This window comes from Populus euphratica, unplaced genomic scaffold (genome assembly GCF_000495115.2).
Source record: "Populus euphratica unplaced genomic scaffold, PopEup_1.0 scaffold268.1, whole genome shotgun sequence".
Taxonomy (NCBI): Eukaryota; Viridiplantae; Streptophyta; class Magnoliopsida; order Malpighiales; family Salicaceae; genus Populus; species Populus euphratica.
In genome coordinates, this window is record NW_011500025.1 from 146876 (window position 1) to 165165 (window position 18290).

The following is an 18290-nucleotide window of genomic DNA, read 5'->3' on the forward strand; positions in this document are numbered from 1 at the left end:
AGTAAAGGGGGATTACATTTCTAGAATATAAGAGGAGTTTCAAGGACTTATCTATCTTTACCATCACCTATCTCCCCATCAAGCATCATCGAGTAGAACGATTCTAAGATGGACTTATATAGGAGCTGGAGATAATATTATTAGCTATGCAATTTCAATTCATTTGGGATCTAGTGCGAGCTACGTAGGGTATAGAAAGGGTGATGAATGATACTCCAAGGCCAGTTAGTAAACATAGTCACATGACAGGGTTTAAGAAAAAGGACTTTGTGCCTCCGTCAAGTCACATGACAGGGTTTAAGAAAAAGAACTTTGTGCCTCCATCAGAGAGAACTCTATATCTAAAGAAGGGTAACAGTAGTTAATCTTTTAGGTAACTCTAGAAAAAGGGGGAAGTTTTGTTTATAGAGAGCTTTCAAGAGGAGCTAGATGGGCCGATACTAGGGGTCAGACAAGGCAATGAGCTAGTACTACGGGAGGACCTGCGAAACAAAGGGGACCCACCTACTCGTTGTGTATAAGGTGTAATAAAAAACACTTTGGGAACTATTCTGCAACGTTGGGAAGATATTATATTTGTAGAGGTAAGAGAAAAAAAATAAAAGGGTTGCCAACTTGAGAAGAGATTGCTTCCACTGTAAGGATACATGTCACAAAAGGAGGGAATGTTCATATAGAACTATTGAAGGGGTATAAAAACAAGAGGCTACCACATAAAGCTAACATCAATAAGTGACAGTAGATCGACCTGTACGACTTACTAAATTGGGAGCGAATGCCAACAAAGGTCGACCCTTATTCTAAAAAAAAAGAACTTGGGGCAAGATATATCACGACTCAGGAAAATATGAGGCGATGCCAAATATTATAGGAGGTGTATTACAACTAGACCCAATACAAGTTTATACTTTAATTAATTATAAAACTAGTTACTCTTTTATGGCTTATTAAATTATGAATAATTTAAATGTTTCATCAAGTAAACTAAATATAAGAATGACATTTAATATATATTTTAGGAAAAATATAGATATTTAAAAGCAGCCGAAACTAATATTGTAGCTAAACCCTTTTGAGTAAGTTTAATATTAGTATTAATATTAAAAATATTATTATTTATATTATAATTAATAATATTATTATTACTTTTAATAAAATTAATACTATTAATATAATAATAAAATAATTTAAAAACAATATTATTAATATTAAAAAATAACTATAGATTCATGATAAAATTTAAAATAATAATAATTATTATAATCATTATTAAAAAATTAAAAAATATATTATTACTACAAAAAAATTTATAAATTATTTTTTTAAATTAAAATTTATAAAAACTTAAACTAAATAAATTATATATTATTATTAATATTATAAATATTTCTACTACGTTGACATTTGCAGCTGAACCAGCCCACAAACATTGAATCTTAGAATTTTTATTTTTATTTTTTTTTATGAAAAAAAGGATTTACCCATGAGATAACATAGACAACCAGGCTAAATTCCGCAGCCTTCAAAAACCCTAATAGCAGTTCCCCATTTCGCTCGCTCGCTCTTTCTCACTTGCCTCTCGTCGCCCCTTTCAGCTCTAGCGCTTAACGCCTGTACGCGCATCTCTCTCTCCCTTCCTCCCTCTTCACCCACACACGATATCGGTCTTTTCCTGTAAAAAACAAGAATCTTATTGTCACTCTTTAACTCTGTAATTGTTGTTTTCAGATCTGAAATCGGAGCTTCTCATTTCCTTTTTCAGCCATGGCTCTTGTAAGTTCTTCTTGGCCCACTCTGTGTGTTATGGAAATCGTGTGTGCAATTGCATGCTGACACTTGATTTGTTGTTTTGGGTTTAGATATTATATGCTGGCAAGACAAACAAAAATGCATACAAGACACTGATAGCTGCAGAATACTCTGGTGTGGATGTCAAGCTTGCTGAGAATTTCGAGATGGGTGTTACCAACAAGACTCCTGAGTTTCTCAAAATGAACCCAATTGGAAAGGTATGATTTTTGATGTTAACACAGTTGGAATTTTGAGATGTGTGTTATCAAAAAATTGTTTTTTATTTGATTTGATTTCTTTTAGATTTCTAAAGGAGATTTGTTAATGGTCTATTAGGTCCCTGTCTTGGAGACTCCTGAAGGTCCCGTCTTTGAGAGCAATGCGATTGCACGTTATGGTAAAAGAATTTATGCTTGATTCGCGATGTGTTAAGTGGTATAGATTATTATAGATGATAACTGTAATGGATTTTGTACTTGCTCTTGCAGTTACACGCCTGAAGGCTGACAATCCTCTATATGGTTCATCGTTGATTGAATATGTAAGATATTTTTGTAATGGTGAAATCTTTTTGTGAACCATGCTCAAATATCTGTTTACTTGAACCTAACGAAAGTTGCTGCTGTTTGCACCATATATGTTATGCTAATCTTTTTGATAATTTTTTGTGACCCTTAGGCCCGTATTGAGCAGTGGATAGATTTTGCGGCAACAGAGATTGATGCTGGTATTTCAAAATGGCTTTATCCTAGATTGGGATATCAACCGTATCTTCCTCCAGTAAGTTGTCTATTTTCGTGCTACATGTCTTTAGAACTCTTAAATTTTTCTTGTCCTTGATGTCTATGAAATGAATTTTTTTGGTTCATGGTATGTTAAATTTAACATTGGTTTTATATGTCTTTTGTTCGGACTTGGTTGAGTCACTCCTGATTGCCAGTTGTAAATGTTGAGTCATATAGGGCCAAGTTTTAAAAGAGAAATTCCTGTCTTATAGATACATGTCGGGCTGTATTTAAGAGAGAATGGGATGATAAGACATAATTTTTTCACACAGCTTAGCAAGTCTGTTTGCTATTAACAAATGTGGCTTTCATTCTGTAATGGGAATTGAATGCACATGCTTGCAGATTGTATTCTTGATAGGGTATAGAACGATTATAATGTTTTAATTAATTGATTCTTCAATTTTTTGTTTATTCTGTAATAAAAAGCTATATTTCATGGTTCCCTTTTATGCTAGTTCTGTTTTTTATAATATTGTTACTGGCCCATTAATGTATACATTTTATGGATGTTTCTTTATGAAGGCTGAGGAGGCTTCGATTTCTGCATTGAAGAGAGCACTGGGTGCCCTGAACCTGCATCTTACCTCAAACACCTACTTGGTTGGGCATTCTGTTACTCTTGCTGACATCATCATGACATGCAATCTTTACACAGGATTTTCATATGTCTTGACCAAGAGCTTTACCTCAGAGTTCCCTCATGTTGAGAGATACTTCTGGACCATGGTTAATCAACCAAATGTCAAGAAGGTAGTGGGTGAAGTTAAGCAGGCTGAATCAGTTGTGCCAGTTACAAAGAAACCTTCCCAGCCAAAAGAACCTGCTAAATCAAAGCCCAAGGATGAACCAAGAAAAGAAGTCAAGGAAAAAGAGCCAGCAAAGCCCAAAGCTGAACCTGCTGCAGAAGAGGAAGCACCAAAGCCGAAACCCAAAAATCCTCTTGATTTGCTGCCTCCAAGCAAGATGATATTGGATGATTGGAAGAGGCTCTACTCTAACACCAAGACTAACTTTCGTGAGGTTGCTATCAAAGGTACCTTTTCCCTTGTCTTTTCACCCTTGCCTGTTCTCTTACTTTGAGCAGTGGAATCTGCTCTTTGCAAATAGCCTTATATATATATTTCCTGAAAAAAGTATCAGGGAAGATTCAGAATGCGTTTTTTTTCTCAAAACTGAATTTTTGATTGACATAAATTTACTGTTGACTCTTGGGTGGTGCTAGTTTTTCTTCCCCCAAAAGGACTTGGTTTCTATTTTCTTTACACGTGGTAAATCTGGATTTGTTTTGTTATTGGAGTTATGGTCTGTCATCTTTAACTTCTATTGTAGGATAAAGGGAACTCTGGGTTTGTTTTATTGTTATTAATGGAGTTATTGTCTGTCATCTTTAACTTCTATTGTACGATAAAGGGAAATCTGGGTTTGTTTTATTGTTATTAATGGATTTATTGTCTGTTGTCTTTAACTTCCACTATAGGATTCTGGGAAATGTATGATCCTGAGGGATACTCCCTGTGGTTCTGTGACTACAAGTACAACGATGAGAATACCGTGTCATTTGTCACTCTGAACAAGGTCGGTGGATTTCTTCAAAGGATGGATTTGGCTCGCAAGTATGCATTTGGGAAGATGCTTGTAATCGGCTCAGAGCCTCCATTCAAGGTCAAGGGGCTGTGGCTTTTCCGTGGGCAAGAAATTCCGCAGTTTGTCATTGATGAGTGCTATGATATGGAGCTGTATGAATGGACCAAGGTTGACATCTCAGACGAAGCTCAAAAGGAGCGTGTCAGTCAGATGATCGAAGATCACGAGCCTTTTGAGGGGGATGCCCTTCTGGATGCCAAGTGCTTCAAGTGAAACAACTGTAATCCGTCAAGGCCATGTTTGTGGCCGCAACCTGTTTTTGGTAGTGAGTTTGTCTCTTGTTTCAGACATACTGAAGTCTAGACATTTAATGATTTGGACAATATAGTGTTAAAGTGTTTTTTAGCATTTTCCCTTCTCGAAGATACTTGCTTATTCGCTGCTGGCATGTTTTTGCCTCTGATTACTAGGGCACTTGTTTTAAGCTCTCGTGCTCAGTATTTGTGGTCCATTCGGCTCTATCTTCATGAGTTCTGATTGATAGGGCAAAAGGTGTTTAACTTACCGTTATATGATTTGTGTAAGATGGATAGATATATGATTTCTATGATGAATTTGATGTGCTAACGAATTTAGCAAAGTAAAAATACACATAATTTAGCATTATATATGTATATCTTGTCAACCCCTTGTTGGAATTGTGAGATTAGCACAAATTAAAATAGAAAATTCGGAAAATAAGAAACGTACAAGTTTAAGTGGGGTCAAGTTTTGATTATGAAAAGCTCAGGGCAAGAGTATAGTTATGTTCATATTGTAAGAGTATAATTGTGTTCATATTGTAATAATGATGAAGATGAAGGAAATTAATTTAGATTATATTATGTAAATTGAACATTGAATGAAAAATCATAGGATATGGATAAGTGATGGAGCTAGAATTTTTTAAATAAAAAGATAAATTATTAATAAATATTATATGTTATATATAACATATATAGAAATTAATTTGAAATATATATACTAACTTAACTCAAGTCTAGTAAAGTAAAATTAATTTAAGAATACTTTTAAAATGAAAAAACTTACATTATAATTATATTCTTTGAAATTTTATATTTTAAAACTATTTTGTAATGCTTTTATTTTTAATTTCATTAAAAGTATATTTTTCAAAATATATAGTAAATTTTCATTTGTTTATTTCTAAATCTTCCAAAGATTAGGAAAGTTCTTGACAACAATTCAATGCTAATATATGATATATAATATCTAAAATCATAGCTTAAAAGGATTATCATAAATTAATGTTGTTTTTACTGGCTTGTGTTTTTGTATAAATAGATTAAATATAAATATTAAATATTTTTTTTAATTTATTTATTATATTCTTAATATTTTTAATTGTCATGTACTTCATTTTTAATCATTAGTAAATTTATTATTATCATTTTTTATATAAAATTCATAACAAAATACTTATCATTTCATCAAAATTCATTTCAATTCATATCTATTAGTATATAATATTACATATATTAATTTAACAAACCCATAAATTATTATAAATTCTAAGATGGAAGAAAACTTTCTTAAAATATAAAACATAATAAGAGGTTACTTTCTTAACTAATTAATAACTTAAGGCCTGAAGAAAAATTTTATAGAAGAAAGAGAGTTAGGATCAATAGTGAAAAAAGAACAAAGAGCTTGGATCAATTAGTTGCTAACAAAAGAAAACCCTATAAAGCTATTGTATTAATATTTTAATATAACAAACTGTTATGCAGAGAGAGTTATATTTTTATCAGGCTTGAGTTTATGCAATCTCGACTGCTATTCGTAAAGTTTCATTTCATTTAATGGAAGTTTTTGTTTAAACAACCCTTACTGAAAGATGAACATCAAATACAGAGTAAAAATTATTAGCAAATAAAATATAAAATAGCAGCTACGAGCAAGACAAGCTGCACATCAAACCTGTACTAAAGCCTGCAAAGTTAAATTTCAATATGCTGCAAAAGTTGTACAAGGAGGAGCTGAGAAATCTCTCCAAGTAATTATTACAGGCAAGATTATTAGAGGAGAATAAGAATTATTTAATCAGATAAAAAAAATATTAGGGAGGGGGACAATTGCCCTCTCTTGCCTCCATGTGGCTCCGTCACTGGTATGAATAAAGGCTATACATATTGATACACGAGAGTTTGCATGAGTTGTATACCAAAAAAGAGTATATTTAAAACTCAGACAACATGTATGTATATACCATTTAAATACTATAGTATTAAAATAAATAATTTTAATTTCACTGAATGTGCCTTGTTTTATCTGAGTATTGTTGTGCATGGAACTAGATTCTTGGTAATATAACTAGTGCCTTGTAATTGATGGAGGACATAGTTTCTTGGTGATGAAACTAGTGCCTGATAATAAGTGGAGAAATTAATTTTTCAATAATGAGACTAGTACCTACCTAATAATAGACAAAGGAATGAGCTTTTCGGTGCTGGAACTAGACCTCAATAATGAACCTAAACACCTAAAATATAAGGAGATTATGTTCGATAGGAGACTAGAGGCATTCAGTCGATGACCATGACATGTGACTTATCATGATAGTTTGATAAAACATAAAGAAAAAATTAATAGAAAATATTCTATTAAGATCAAATGTACTATTATAATTGTTATATTGATTTAATGATTCATGAAGCAAGTATATTTATAATGTGTGATAAAGTAATTTCATGTACCTGGCAACCTCGTATAGAATTAACTAATGATATGAAATATGTGATATCACAAGTTAATTTTTTTGTATAAAAAATATTAAAAAAAATAAGATCTAAAAGTATTAGATCTTTTTATAAAGTTATAACCAAGAAACTTGGGTTTGACTGCAATGCTCGATCCAAGAATAATATTTATAATATTAATAATAACATTAAACTTGTATGATCCAAGTTTAAGTGGGTTTGACTACAACATCAAATCTAATAGCCTTAGATGTGGGTCTAACTACAAAGTTGTGTTATAAAAATATGATAATTAAATAAATTAATTAAAAAGAAAAAAACCAACATGGAAAAAAAACTAATGAAGAAAAAAATAAATAAATTGGGTTAACCCTTCAAACCAAGTTAACTTGTCAAATATTTGATTCGTGTTGTGAAAGTTTGATAATTAAATAAGAAAAAAAAATTGTTGGGTTACCCAGAATTCACTATGCTAACCTATCAAACCCAAAATTCGTGTTATGAAAGTTTGATAACTAAATAGAAATTTTTTTAACATTAACAATCTAAATTAAATGAAAAAAATTAATTAAAAAGAAAAAAAATAAAAAAAAAACTAGTAAAGAAAAAGAAAAAAAATCTAAATTAATTGGGTTAACATGTCAAACCTAAGATCCACGTCATGAAGTCTGATAATTAAATAAAAATATATTTAATATTAACAAACAAAATAAAAAATAATTAAAAAACAAAGGCACCAGCCTTTTCATCATGGACTGCACTATGCAGTCCATAGTGAAAGGCATAAAAAAAAAAGCAAAAAAAACTAAAAGTATCAATTTTTTTTATTATAAACTGTATATAATATTAAAAGATAAAATTAGAAGAAAAAAACTAATGAGAAAAAGAAAAAGAAAATCTGAATCAACTGGGTTAACCCGCCAAATCAGGTTAATCTATTAAACTTAGAATTCGTGTCATGAAAGTGTGATAACTAAATAGAAATTTTTTTTAATATTAATTAACTATATTAAAAAAAGATTAATTAAAAAGGAAAAAGCAAAGAGAAAAAAACATACAGGAAAAAAAAACTAATGAAGAAAAAGAAAAAAATTGAATCACCCGTCAAATCTGGGATCCGTGTCATAAAAGTCTAATAATTAAATAGAAAAAAATTTAATATTAAAAAAGTAAATTAAAAAACAAAAAAACAAAGAAAAAGCTAAAACTAAAAGCATCAGCTTTTTCACTATAGATTGTACTATGCAATCCATAGTTAAAAGCTTAAAAAGAAAAAAACAAGAGGAAAAAAACAAACAAAGGCATTAGCAGCGGGAACTTTTTTTTTCCTTGCATAAAAAATATCAAAAAAAGTTAAGATCTAAGAGTGTTAGGTTTTTTTATAAAGATATACCAAAAAACCTTAAGTCTAGCTACAACGTATGACTTAAGAGTAATATTTATAATATTAATAATAATATTAAACTTACATAACTCAAGTTTAAGCGAGTTTGGGTACAACATTAAATCCAAGAGCCTTGGATATGAGTTTGGCTGCAAGGTCGTGTTATAAAAGTATGATAATTAAATAAATTAATTAAAAAAAAAGAAACCAACAGGAAAAAAACAGTAATGAAGAAAAAAAAAATCTGAATTAAATGAGTTAACCTTCAAATTGGTTTAATCCTTCAAATCAGTTTAACCCATCAAATCTAGGATTCGTGTAATAAAAATTTGATAACTAAATAGAAAAAAATTAACGAATTTACCCATAATTAACTTGATTAACCGGTGAAACTATATTAACTTGTCAAACTCGAGATATATGTCATAAAAACCTGATAAATAAATAAAAAAAATTAATATTAACAAATTAAACTAAATGAAAAAAATAATTAAAAAGAAAAAAAATATTTCGAGTTAACTCATCAAACCAGGTTAACCCATTAACCTCGAGATCCTTGTCATGAAGGTCTTATAACTAGATAAAAAAGTTTAACATTAACAAACTAAATTAAATAAAAAATTTATTAAAAGAAAAAAATTGACGGGTCAACCCAGAATTAACTTGTTAACTCGTGAAATCAGTTAACTTCTTAAACCTGAGATATATGTCATGAAAGTTTGATAACTATATAGAAAAAAATATAACATTAACAAACTAAAGTTAACAAAAAAATTAATTAAAAAGAAAAAAAGTTCGAGTTAACTCATCAAACCAGGTTATTAAACCTGGGGTCTGTGTCATGAAAGTTTTATAACTAAGTTAAAAAATTTAACATTAACAAACTAAATTAAATAAAAAAATTTATTAAAAAAATTGACAGGTCAACCTAGAATTAACTAGGTTAACCCATGAAACTAGGTTAACATGTCAAACCTGAGATATGTGTCATGAAAGTCTGATAACTAAATATAAATAAATTTAATATTAATATACTAAACTAAACAAAAAAGATTAATTAAAAAGAAAAAAACAAAAAAAACCTCCGGGTTAACTCGTCAAACCATGTTAACCCGTTAAACCCGAGATTCGTGTCAATGTCAAACCTGAGATGTGCCATAAAAGTCTGATAACTAAATATAAATAAATTTAACATTAACAAACTAAAGTTATGAGAAAATTAATTAAAAAGAAAAGAAACCAAAAAAATATGGGTTGACTCGTCAAATTAGGTTAACCTATTAAACTCAGGATCCGTGTCATGAAAATTTGATAGTTAAATAAAAAATTAATATTAATAAACTAAATTAACCAAAAAAATTAAAAGAAAGAAAAAAAAACCTAAAAGGCATAAAAAACAAAAAAAAAAGTTAAAAAATTAAAAAAGTTTAAAAAAACAGTTTAAAAAAAATGAAGCATCGATATTTTATTGTGATTTATATTATATAGTCTATAATAAAACACTAATGCATTTTAGTATATTTTATAAGGAGCATATGAATAATTTTTATTTTTTTTTGTTAATTGATGAAGATGTGATCTTCATTACATGTTAATCCTTTTGTAATGAAAAGGATTGTATGTAATTAATGTAAAGAATGTAATCCTTGTACTATTCAGTTAAGGATTTACCAATTATAAACATTTATGATGCTATTTTACATTTAATGCTTTATAAAAGATAAGAAGCAGCGTGGTGGAAATTAAGAATAGCTTGATAAAATTCAAGGGTAAAGGAAATTCTAAGATAGATTTGGTAATACGGAAATCAAGAAATTAAGTATGAATTTGCCTAAGCCACAATGAACCGATCGATTGTTTGGTTAATTGAATAATAGATTTTGTTATTGTCTTAATTGGTCGATGAAACCGATCGATCAACCGAACAACCAGCAAGGAAAACATGAGATTACAGAATAAACCAGTCGACCGGAATTGGATGCGGTGTTAATTGATGGGGTTGCTCGGCCGGAAAATGTAATCAAAGACCCCTCTGTGTTAAGCTTGAAGTCCAGTCAAACATAGCAGTCTAACAAGTAACTGTGTAGCTAGAAAATTCATTTTCAAAAAGTTCCCAGTCAAACATGAACCTAAAGTCGCAACACAGCCCACTAGACAAGTAGCATATTTTAGAATTTTGCTAAATATTCAAGCTCTATGACTCGAAGAAGTAGCCAGGAATGTCCATTGCAAGACACGATCGAGCGAGCTCAGAAACACAATATCCAAAACGATCATTGGCCATTTATGGCAGATGCACAGGCACTTGTCATGTGTATAGTGTCCTGGGGTTGGAAAGCATGCCGAATGAATTTTTCCGAAGGCAACTTGAGGTCGCAACTTGGCAGCATTTTTCGTGTTGATTGAGACAGTACCAATCATGCTACGACTTTTTGTGCTCTTGCCGATATGAGTTTACTTTGAATCAACTCCAAGTGAAGTCAACCCTTGCGCATGCATATATGGTCGCAGGACCACCTTCCCACCCACCCACGAAGGTTCAAGCCTGTTTACAAATCCCGACCATAATACCTTCAGTGATATATATAATACATGCTGTGATCTCAAGAATCAGGAAACTCTACTCCTCATATTGCCCTGTTTTCTTGAATAATCTTCTTCCTTGTCAGTGTGATTCTTGGTTCGATGGGGGATGTGGGAATCACCGTAGTGGAAGAGCAGAGAGATGAATCCCAGGAGTTGCTTCAAGACCTTCCAACAGAAATAGGCATGGGAGGTAATCTTCTCTATCTATACCAAGGATTCTGGTGTCCTCAGGTATCAATCAAGGGCATGATGTTGTTTCAAAAACACTTCCAGGCACAAGAAACTGACCTCATACTTGCCAGCATTCCAAAATCAGGTACCACTTGGTTAAAGGCCTTGACTTACACTATAGTTAATCGCTCCCGTCACTCACTTGAAAAGAGCCCTTTGCTCACCAATGGCCCTCATGGGGTCGTGCCCTTTCTTGAGTTCGATATCAGCTCCAGAAACCAGTTTCAGGAACAAGACAAGCTTCCCGAGCCTAGGATTTTCGGAACCCACTCGCCTTACACGGCACTCCCGTGTTCGGTCAAAGATTCCGGTAGTAAGATTGTGTATGTGTGTCGGAATCCTCTGGACATGTTCATTTCCTATTGGAAATTCAGTGTCAATATCCCAAAGGAGAATGAGAAACACCTTTCACTAGGAGATGCCTTTGACAAGTTTTGCCAGGGACTTCATGGCTACGGTCCGTTTTGGGATCATTTATTAGGGTACTGGAAGGCAAGCTTGGAGAGACCTGATAAGGTCTTGTTTCTGAAATACGAGGACATTAAAAAGAACAATGTCCCTTACATCAAGAAGCTGGCCAACTTTCTGGGGCTTCCTTTTTCCGTGGAGGAAGAGGAGCAAGGTTTGATAGAGGAAACATCCAGGCTATGCAGCGTTGAAAGCATGAAAAACCATGAATCAACCAGGACAGGCACAGGCCCTCTTGGGATCCCAGCTAGTGCCTTCCTCAGGAAAGGAGAGGTGGGAGATTCACTGAATTATCTAACACCCTCAATGGTGAGCCGTGTGGAGAATCTGATTCAAGAGAAGCTCCAAGATTCTGGTCTCAGCTTCTGTCTGTCCAGCGCATTCCAAAATAGTGCTTGACTTGAGTTCAGATATACAGCATTAATGTTATTGCTGTATTGATCTATATTTAATGATTGAAAAAAATAAGAAATCTATGGAGAATAAGTGATGAAAGAATTGAAATGAGATGAGAGAAAGTCAAATCAACGATTTCTTGTTTTATTTAATTTCTTGATATGCATGTGGAAGGAACCAGTGGAGAGAATGGAATTAACTTTCCGTCACTCAAAGAACTTTCATCTGTTTTTGCATGGTTATCAAGCCTAGCCAAATTCATGATTAGATCAATTCAGCATAATTTCTAAAAGAATTAAAAGTGGAAATGACTTCTTTTTTATTTTTCTTAAAAGACAAACATATTCTTATGTGGGTTTTGATTAGATTATGGCTAGCCCTATCAGGTTGACCAAATCAACTCTTCCAACTTATTTTGATATAAAATCTTATTTGGATCAAATCTTGAATTCACAAGTCAATTAATTTATTAGATTAGGTTTATAATTATATATTTTTGTGGTAAGCTATATTTTTACTTAAATTCATAAATTTATAAAATTTATAAAACAATAGTAATAAATGAACCAAATCTTAAAAGAAAACATGGTAATGATAACCAAAAGAAAAGGAATCCTTCTCTATGGGAAAAAAATCACAAAGCTGAATTCCAAGATAACCCTTAAGAAATACAATAAGAAATGACAAAATAAAATGTAATTAACCTGATTTGGCATATTAAACTCGTAACTCTGGTCATTAGGTTTCTCTAGTCTCAAAGAAAACAAATTAAAAACAAATAATGAAAAGAAACCTAAAAAAATAAAATATTTGCAAAACTGGGTAAAGTAGCCAAAAACTCGCGAGCTGGATCATGCAATTGGATTAACCTAATACAAGGCAAAACAAGAAAAATAATGAAGCTTAATTTTAAAAAGAACCTAATTTTGAAGCACAAACTTGAAAAAAGATTAAAAGAAACTCCAAAGTTGGGTTAATTAGCTAAACCTATTGTTCAAATCATGAGATCAAGATAACTTGATTGAAACAAAATGGAAGAAAATCATGAGGTCTAATTTTTTTTTTTTAAATCAATGTTGAAGGATGAAATTGAAAAAAAAAATAAGTGAAAAAGATGATGCCAATCCAAGTTAACTTTTTAAACATGTGATGTAAGTCACTAAACCAGAAGCACTCTATTTGTAAAATTATAAAGCCTAGTTTTTAATAAATAAAATATAGAAGGCTAACATATCTTAATTTAAAAAAGAATCCAGTTTTAAAAAATAAAATTGAAAAATGATTCTAAAGAAATTGTTGGGTTAATCGACTAATCATGAGACCAGATAATGTGATTGAAGGAAAATCAAAGAAGATCATGAAGCCCAAGTTTCAAAATAAATAAGTAAAAAAAATAATGGCATCCTGTGTTTACTTTTCAAACTTGTGGCCTGACTTACTAAATTAGAAGCACCACATTTAAAAAAAAAATTATAAAACCTAATTTTTAATAAATCAAATACTGAAGAATGTGAAAGTTTAATTTTAAAACGAACCCAATTTTTCAAGACAAAATAAAAAAATATATAAAAAAATGATTAGTTTAACCAGCCAAACGTGTTGCTTAGTTTATAAAATCAAAATAACCTAATTGAAAGAAAACCAAAGAAAATCATAAAGCATATTTTTCAAAATAAACAAGATTGAATGATGAAATTGAAAATTAAATACAAATACTCCATATTAACTTTTCAAACTCGTGACCCAAGTCGCTAAACCAGAAACAACAATTAAAAAGCCATAAAATGTAATTCTTAATAAATCAGATGTTAAAAGATGAGATTTTAAAACAAAAAATTATAAAAAATATCCAAAAACAAACAATAGCAATTAATATAGTGAAGATTAGATATGAAATAAAAAAACAAATGAGATGATAATTTTAAATTTTAAATTGAAGGGTAAAATAAAAGAAATTCGATTCACAAAAGAATCTAAAAAGAAATTCAAAATCAAAAGAATAAGGATGAAATTTAAAAAAATAGAAAAAATCATACTTATGAATTCAACGATAAAATTGAAAATAAATTAAAATTTAACAAAAGAGTTAAGAAAAAAAATAAAAAAATAAGATTAAAATTAAAATATCAGTAAAATACTCTGAAATTTTGAATAAAAAACATGAGTTCCAAGGGAAAAAAGAAAAGAAAAGGAAAAGTATTAAAAAAAAAAAAAGGGAGGACATTGGCACTACATCGTCACCTAAACCACCACAAGTATCGCCGTATGTAAAAGAAGCCATGGCGCTTCCAACGTCGTTGCAGAAAGCGATGTTTGGGTGCTAGACGACACCATAAGCTGAAAGGGCACGCCGCACGGACATTCCCTCACGCCACCTTTGTTTTAATTGTATTTATATTTGTTAAACTACTTAAATGCCCCCCGATCATAGCCATTCCATTGTAACCATAAACAATGATATATAGAATAAAGAGATTTTGTTTTCAGGAATAATTTAGCCATTGTAACCAAAATGCTCCTCGATAAGCTAGCAGAGTGACTCTTTTTTATTTTAATTTTATTTATTTTAAGGAAGTGATACACTGATTATATTTAACCGGAGCAAGTCCCTGGCCGCAGATGCTATCTCCGACCGAGCTAAGGGCCTTGTTAATTAATACCTAAAACGGCGTGTTCTTCAAGTTGCGCTACGGAGCCCCCTTAAGATTCAAGAAATAACGGATAGGTCCAGCAGAGGGATCGGGGGGACTTCACGCTGCCATTGGTGTTTTTTTTTTTAATAATAATTACTCATAGCTAGACAGAGAGCTTCCTGCTAGAAAATTGGATAGGACTAATAGCAGCTGGGAAACGAGAGAGAAGATGCAGCTACCTTTTCAGGATCTTGATATGGTAAATAACTTTCATATATTCTTGCATGCGTAGTTCATAATCTATGCTACAACGGGTTAGTCCAAGACGATTCACTTGGTTCATGTGATTAACTCTCAATCTAGTATGATATAAAACTCAATTTGGGTAAGCCCCGAAACAGCAAATTATCGGATTAACTTGCTGGGCTGAGGTTAAATTCTATAACAATTGATTTTTGTGATAAATTATATTTTAGCTTTCATATATAGCTTAAAAAAAGGTTCAAGATTTGATCTCTTATAGATTAGAATAAGTTGTCGATATTAATTTTGGTGAGAGCGCAACTTGGCAAGGGTGATCGTGTTGATAGAGACTGTAATAGTCATGCTACAACTTTTTGTGCTCTTGCCATAATGAGTTTACTTTGAATCAACTCTAAGTGAAGTCAACCCTTGCGCATGGCCGCAGAACCAACTTCCCACCCACGTACGAAGGTTCAAGCCTATTTACAAATCCCGACCATAATACCCTTCAATGATATATATAAGACATGCTGTGATCTCAAGAATCAATAAATTCTACTCCTCATATTTCATTGTTTTCTTGAACAATCTTCTTCCTTGTAAGTGTGATTCTTAGTTCGATGGGGGGTGTGGAAATCACTGTAGAGGAAGAGCAGAGAGATGAATCCCAGGAGTTGCTTCAAGACCTGCCAACAGAAATAGGCATGGGAGGTAATCTTCTCTATCTATACCAAGGATTCTGGTGTCCACAGGTATCAATCAAGGGCATGATGTTGTTTCAAAAACACTTCAAGGCACAAGAAACTGACCTCATACTTGCCAGCATTCCAAAATCAGGTACCACTTGGTTAAAGGCCTTGACTTACACTATAGTTAATCGCTCCCGTCACTCACTTGAAAAGAGCCCTTTGCTCACCAATGGCCCTCATGGGGTCGTGCCCTTTCTTGAGTTCGATATCAGCTCCAGAAACCAGTTTCAGGAACAAGACAAGCTTCCCGAGCCTAGGATTTTCGGAACCCACTCGCCTTACACGGCACTCCCGTGTTCGGTCAAAGATTCCGGTAGTAAGATTGTGTATGTGTGTCGGAATCCTCTGGACATGTTCATTTCCTATTGGAAATTCAGTGTCAATATCCCAAAGGAGAATGAGAAACACCTTTCACTAGGAGATGCCTTTGACAAGTTTTGCCAGGGACTTCATGGCTACGGTCCGTTTTGGGATCATTTATTAGGGTACTGGAAGGCAAGCTTGGAGAGACCTGATAAGGTCTTGTTTCTGAAATACGAGGACATTAAAAAGAACAATGTCCCTTACATCAAGAAGCTGGCCAACTTTCTGGGGCTTCCTTTTTCCGTGGAGGAAGAGGAGCAAGGTTTGATAGAGGAAACATCCAGGCTATGCAGCGTTGAAAGCATGAAAAACCATGAATCAACCAGGACAGGCACAGGCCCTCTTGGGATCCCAGCTAGTGCCTTCCTCAGGAAAGGAGAGGTGGGAGATTCACTGAATTATCTAACACCCTCAATGGTGAGCCGTGTGGAGAATCTGATTCAAGAGAAGCTCCAAGATTCTGGTCTCAGCTTCTGTCTGTCCAGCGCATTCCAAAATAGTGCTTGACTTGAGTTCAGATATACAGCATTAATGTTATTGCTGTATTGATCTATATTTAATGATTGAAAAAAATAAGAAATCTATGGAGAATAAGTGATGAAAGAATTGAAATGAGATGAGAGAAAGTCAAATCAACGATTTCTTGTTTTATTTAATTTCTTGATATGCATGTGGAAGGAACCAGTGGAGAGAATGGAATTAACTTTCCGTCACTCAAAGAACTTTCATCTGTTTTTGCATGGTTATCAAGCCTAGCCAAATTCATGATTAGATCAATTCAGCATAATTTCTAAAAGAATTAAAAGTGGAAATGACTTCTTTTTTATTTTTCTTAAAAGACAAACATATTCTTATGACGGAGAAACGGACTACACACTCTAACCCTAGAAATCAATTCATGGAATTGTTGAATGCTTTCCTTAATTTGGAGTCATGCTGATAATGGTATCTTGGTGAGATGGGTCCACGCCACGAGTAACAACTTGTGTCCACTCATTGTGCTCTACTTTGGTGGCTTTGTAATAAAGGGACTTGGGCTTTTGTTTTTTCGTAGGATTTTTCGTTGATATCGTATTAAATGCCAATGCCCCCAGTTTACCAATGGCGAACCTTTAGCCTAAGCCCGTCTAGATAGAAGAAAAAATTGACCTAGTCTAACTCGACAAAAAAACCTTGAGTTGATATGTGATCTGGGTAAGATTCTATTAAAATCCGTAGATTTTTCAAAAAATAATAATAGTCAAAAGATGCTATTCTAGTCTCTATTATCCACTGCCTTCGAGCTTGATTTTAAACTATGAATGTTAGGAGGTATTACTCAAAATAAATTTAAAATGAAATTGTATACCTTCTTCAATATATATATATATAGAAAATACGAGGAGGAGACTGCTGCCATCTTTTCTATCCTGCTGACTCAGTTCCCGAACGCGACCTTAGTATTAGTCTTGGAAACTGCAAATTCCATGAAGAGGGCATCTGTGTCTTGTGCATTACTAGTTAGTTCGAGAGCTAGTTTTGGATTAATTTTGCGCACAGGCTCTCTCTGTGGCGCCTTCTTGGAGCCTAATTATTACAATATTATGATCCTTAATGTTAATTATCGGTATCAACCAAAACATAGTTACGTCGAAGATTTTTCAAATCTGTGTCGAAGTTTTGGACTTGTTATCTGCTTGAGGGTCTTGTAAGGCCGGTGATGGAGGCTCTAGGTTGGTCAGACTGGAGGCATGTTGCTGGTACTTTCCATGGCTACTTTTTGGTGAAATGGATCCTTGAGTACATGTACTGCTTGCATGCTTGCTTTCAGCTCCTTCTTTCTTCTTCCCTGTCGCCTCCTTCTTCCACCATTGAAGTGTCTCTTGCTTCATAGAACCACCACTGCAACAACTTGAGCCGCTGCTATCATCATCGTTGGTTTTTGAACCACCACCGCTCATGCACACAATATACACGAAACGCTTCTGTTCAATTACAAAACAATATCTATCTATTAGCTCGAAATATTTGTATGCTCGCTGTATATGCCATAATTTCTTTTTTAAAACATAAAACAAAATGTCTAGCTCAATGCAAGTTTTGTGGCATTTTCGTTAAACAAATAAAAGAAAGTGAAAATCATCAGAGAGCCAGCCCAATGTCTAGCCTTGTAATTTAAGGGGTGAACAGACTTGTTGTCCGACACTTATTTTTTTGGCTCTACTTCTCAAAATATCAACATCCCTATCCTTATTTAGTAGAAATCTCACGACGGCGGAGAAGCTCGCACCACACCCTTCAAGATGACAGCCACCATCGCAGCAGCAGCAGCCACC

The 18290-nt window shown here is 32.8% G+C and overlaps 3 protein-coding genes across 4 annotated transcripts; all 3 read left to right on the plus strand.

Annotated features, from left to right (window-relative positions):
* The first annotated feature begins 1488 nt into the window (after positions 1–1488).
* On the plus strand, positions 1489–4794 carry LOC105142108 (Translation elongation factor EF1B, gamma chain). Of its 2 annotated transcripts, XM_011049578.1 has the most exons (8): positions 1489–1613; positions 1729–1773; positions 1860–2009; positions 2128–2188; positions 2280–2332; positions 2470–2571; positions 3102–3612; positions 4057–4794. In XM_011049578.1, exons 2-8 carry the CDS (start codon positions 1765–1767, stop codon positions 4434–4436), a joined length of 1266 nt encoding a protein of 421 aa, XP_011047880.1. In that variant the 5' UTR covers positions 1489–1613; positions 1729–1764; the 3' UTR covers positions 4437–4794. The 2 variants fall into 2 exon arrangements, with proteins under 2 accessions (XP_011047880.1, XP_011047878.1); XM_011049576.1 differs by having other exon boundaries at positions 1489–1773.
* Positions 4795–10818: 6024 nt separating this feature from the next.
* LOC105142109 (cytosolic sulfotransferase 15-like) lies at positions 10819–13064 on the plus strand. Its single transcript, XM_011049579.1, has 2 exons — positions 10819–11984; positions 13030–13064. Exons 1-2 carry the CDS (start codon positions 10992–10994, stop codon positions 13033–13035), a joined length of 999 nt encoding a protein of 332 aa, XP_011047881.1. The 5' UTR covers positions 10819–10991; the 3' UTR covers positions 13036–13064.
* A 2419-nt stretch (positions 13065–15483) lies between these two features.
* Positions 15484–16482, plus strand: LOC105142152 (cytosolic sulfotransferase 15-like). The gene has a single exon (XM_011049661.1). The coding sequence runs from the start codon at positions 15484–15486 to the stop codon at positions 16480–16482; it is 999 nt and encodes a 332-aa protein (XP_011047963.1).
* Positions 16483–18290: the final 1808 nt, after the last annotated feature.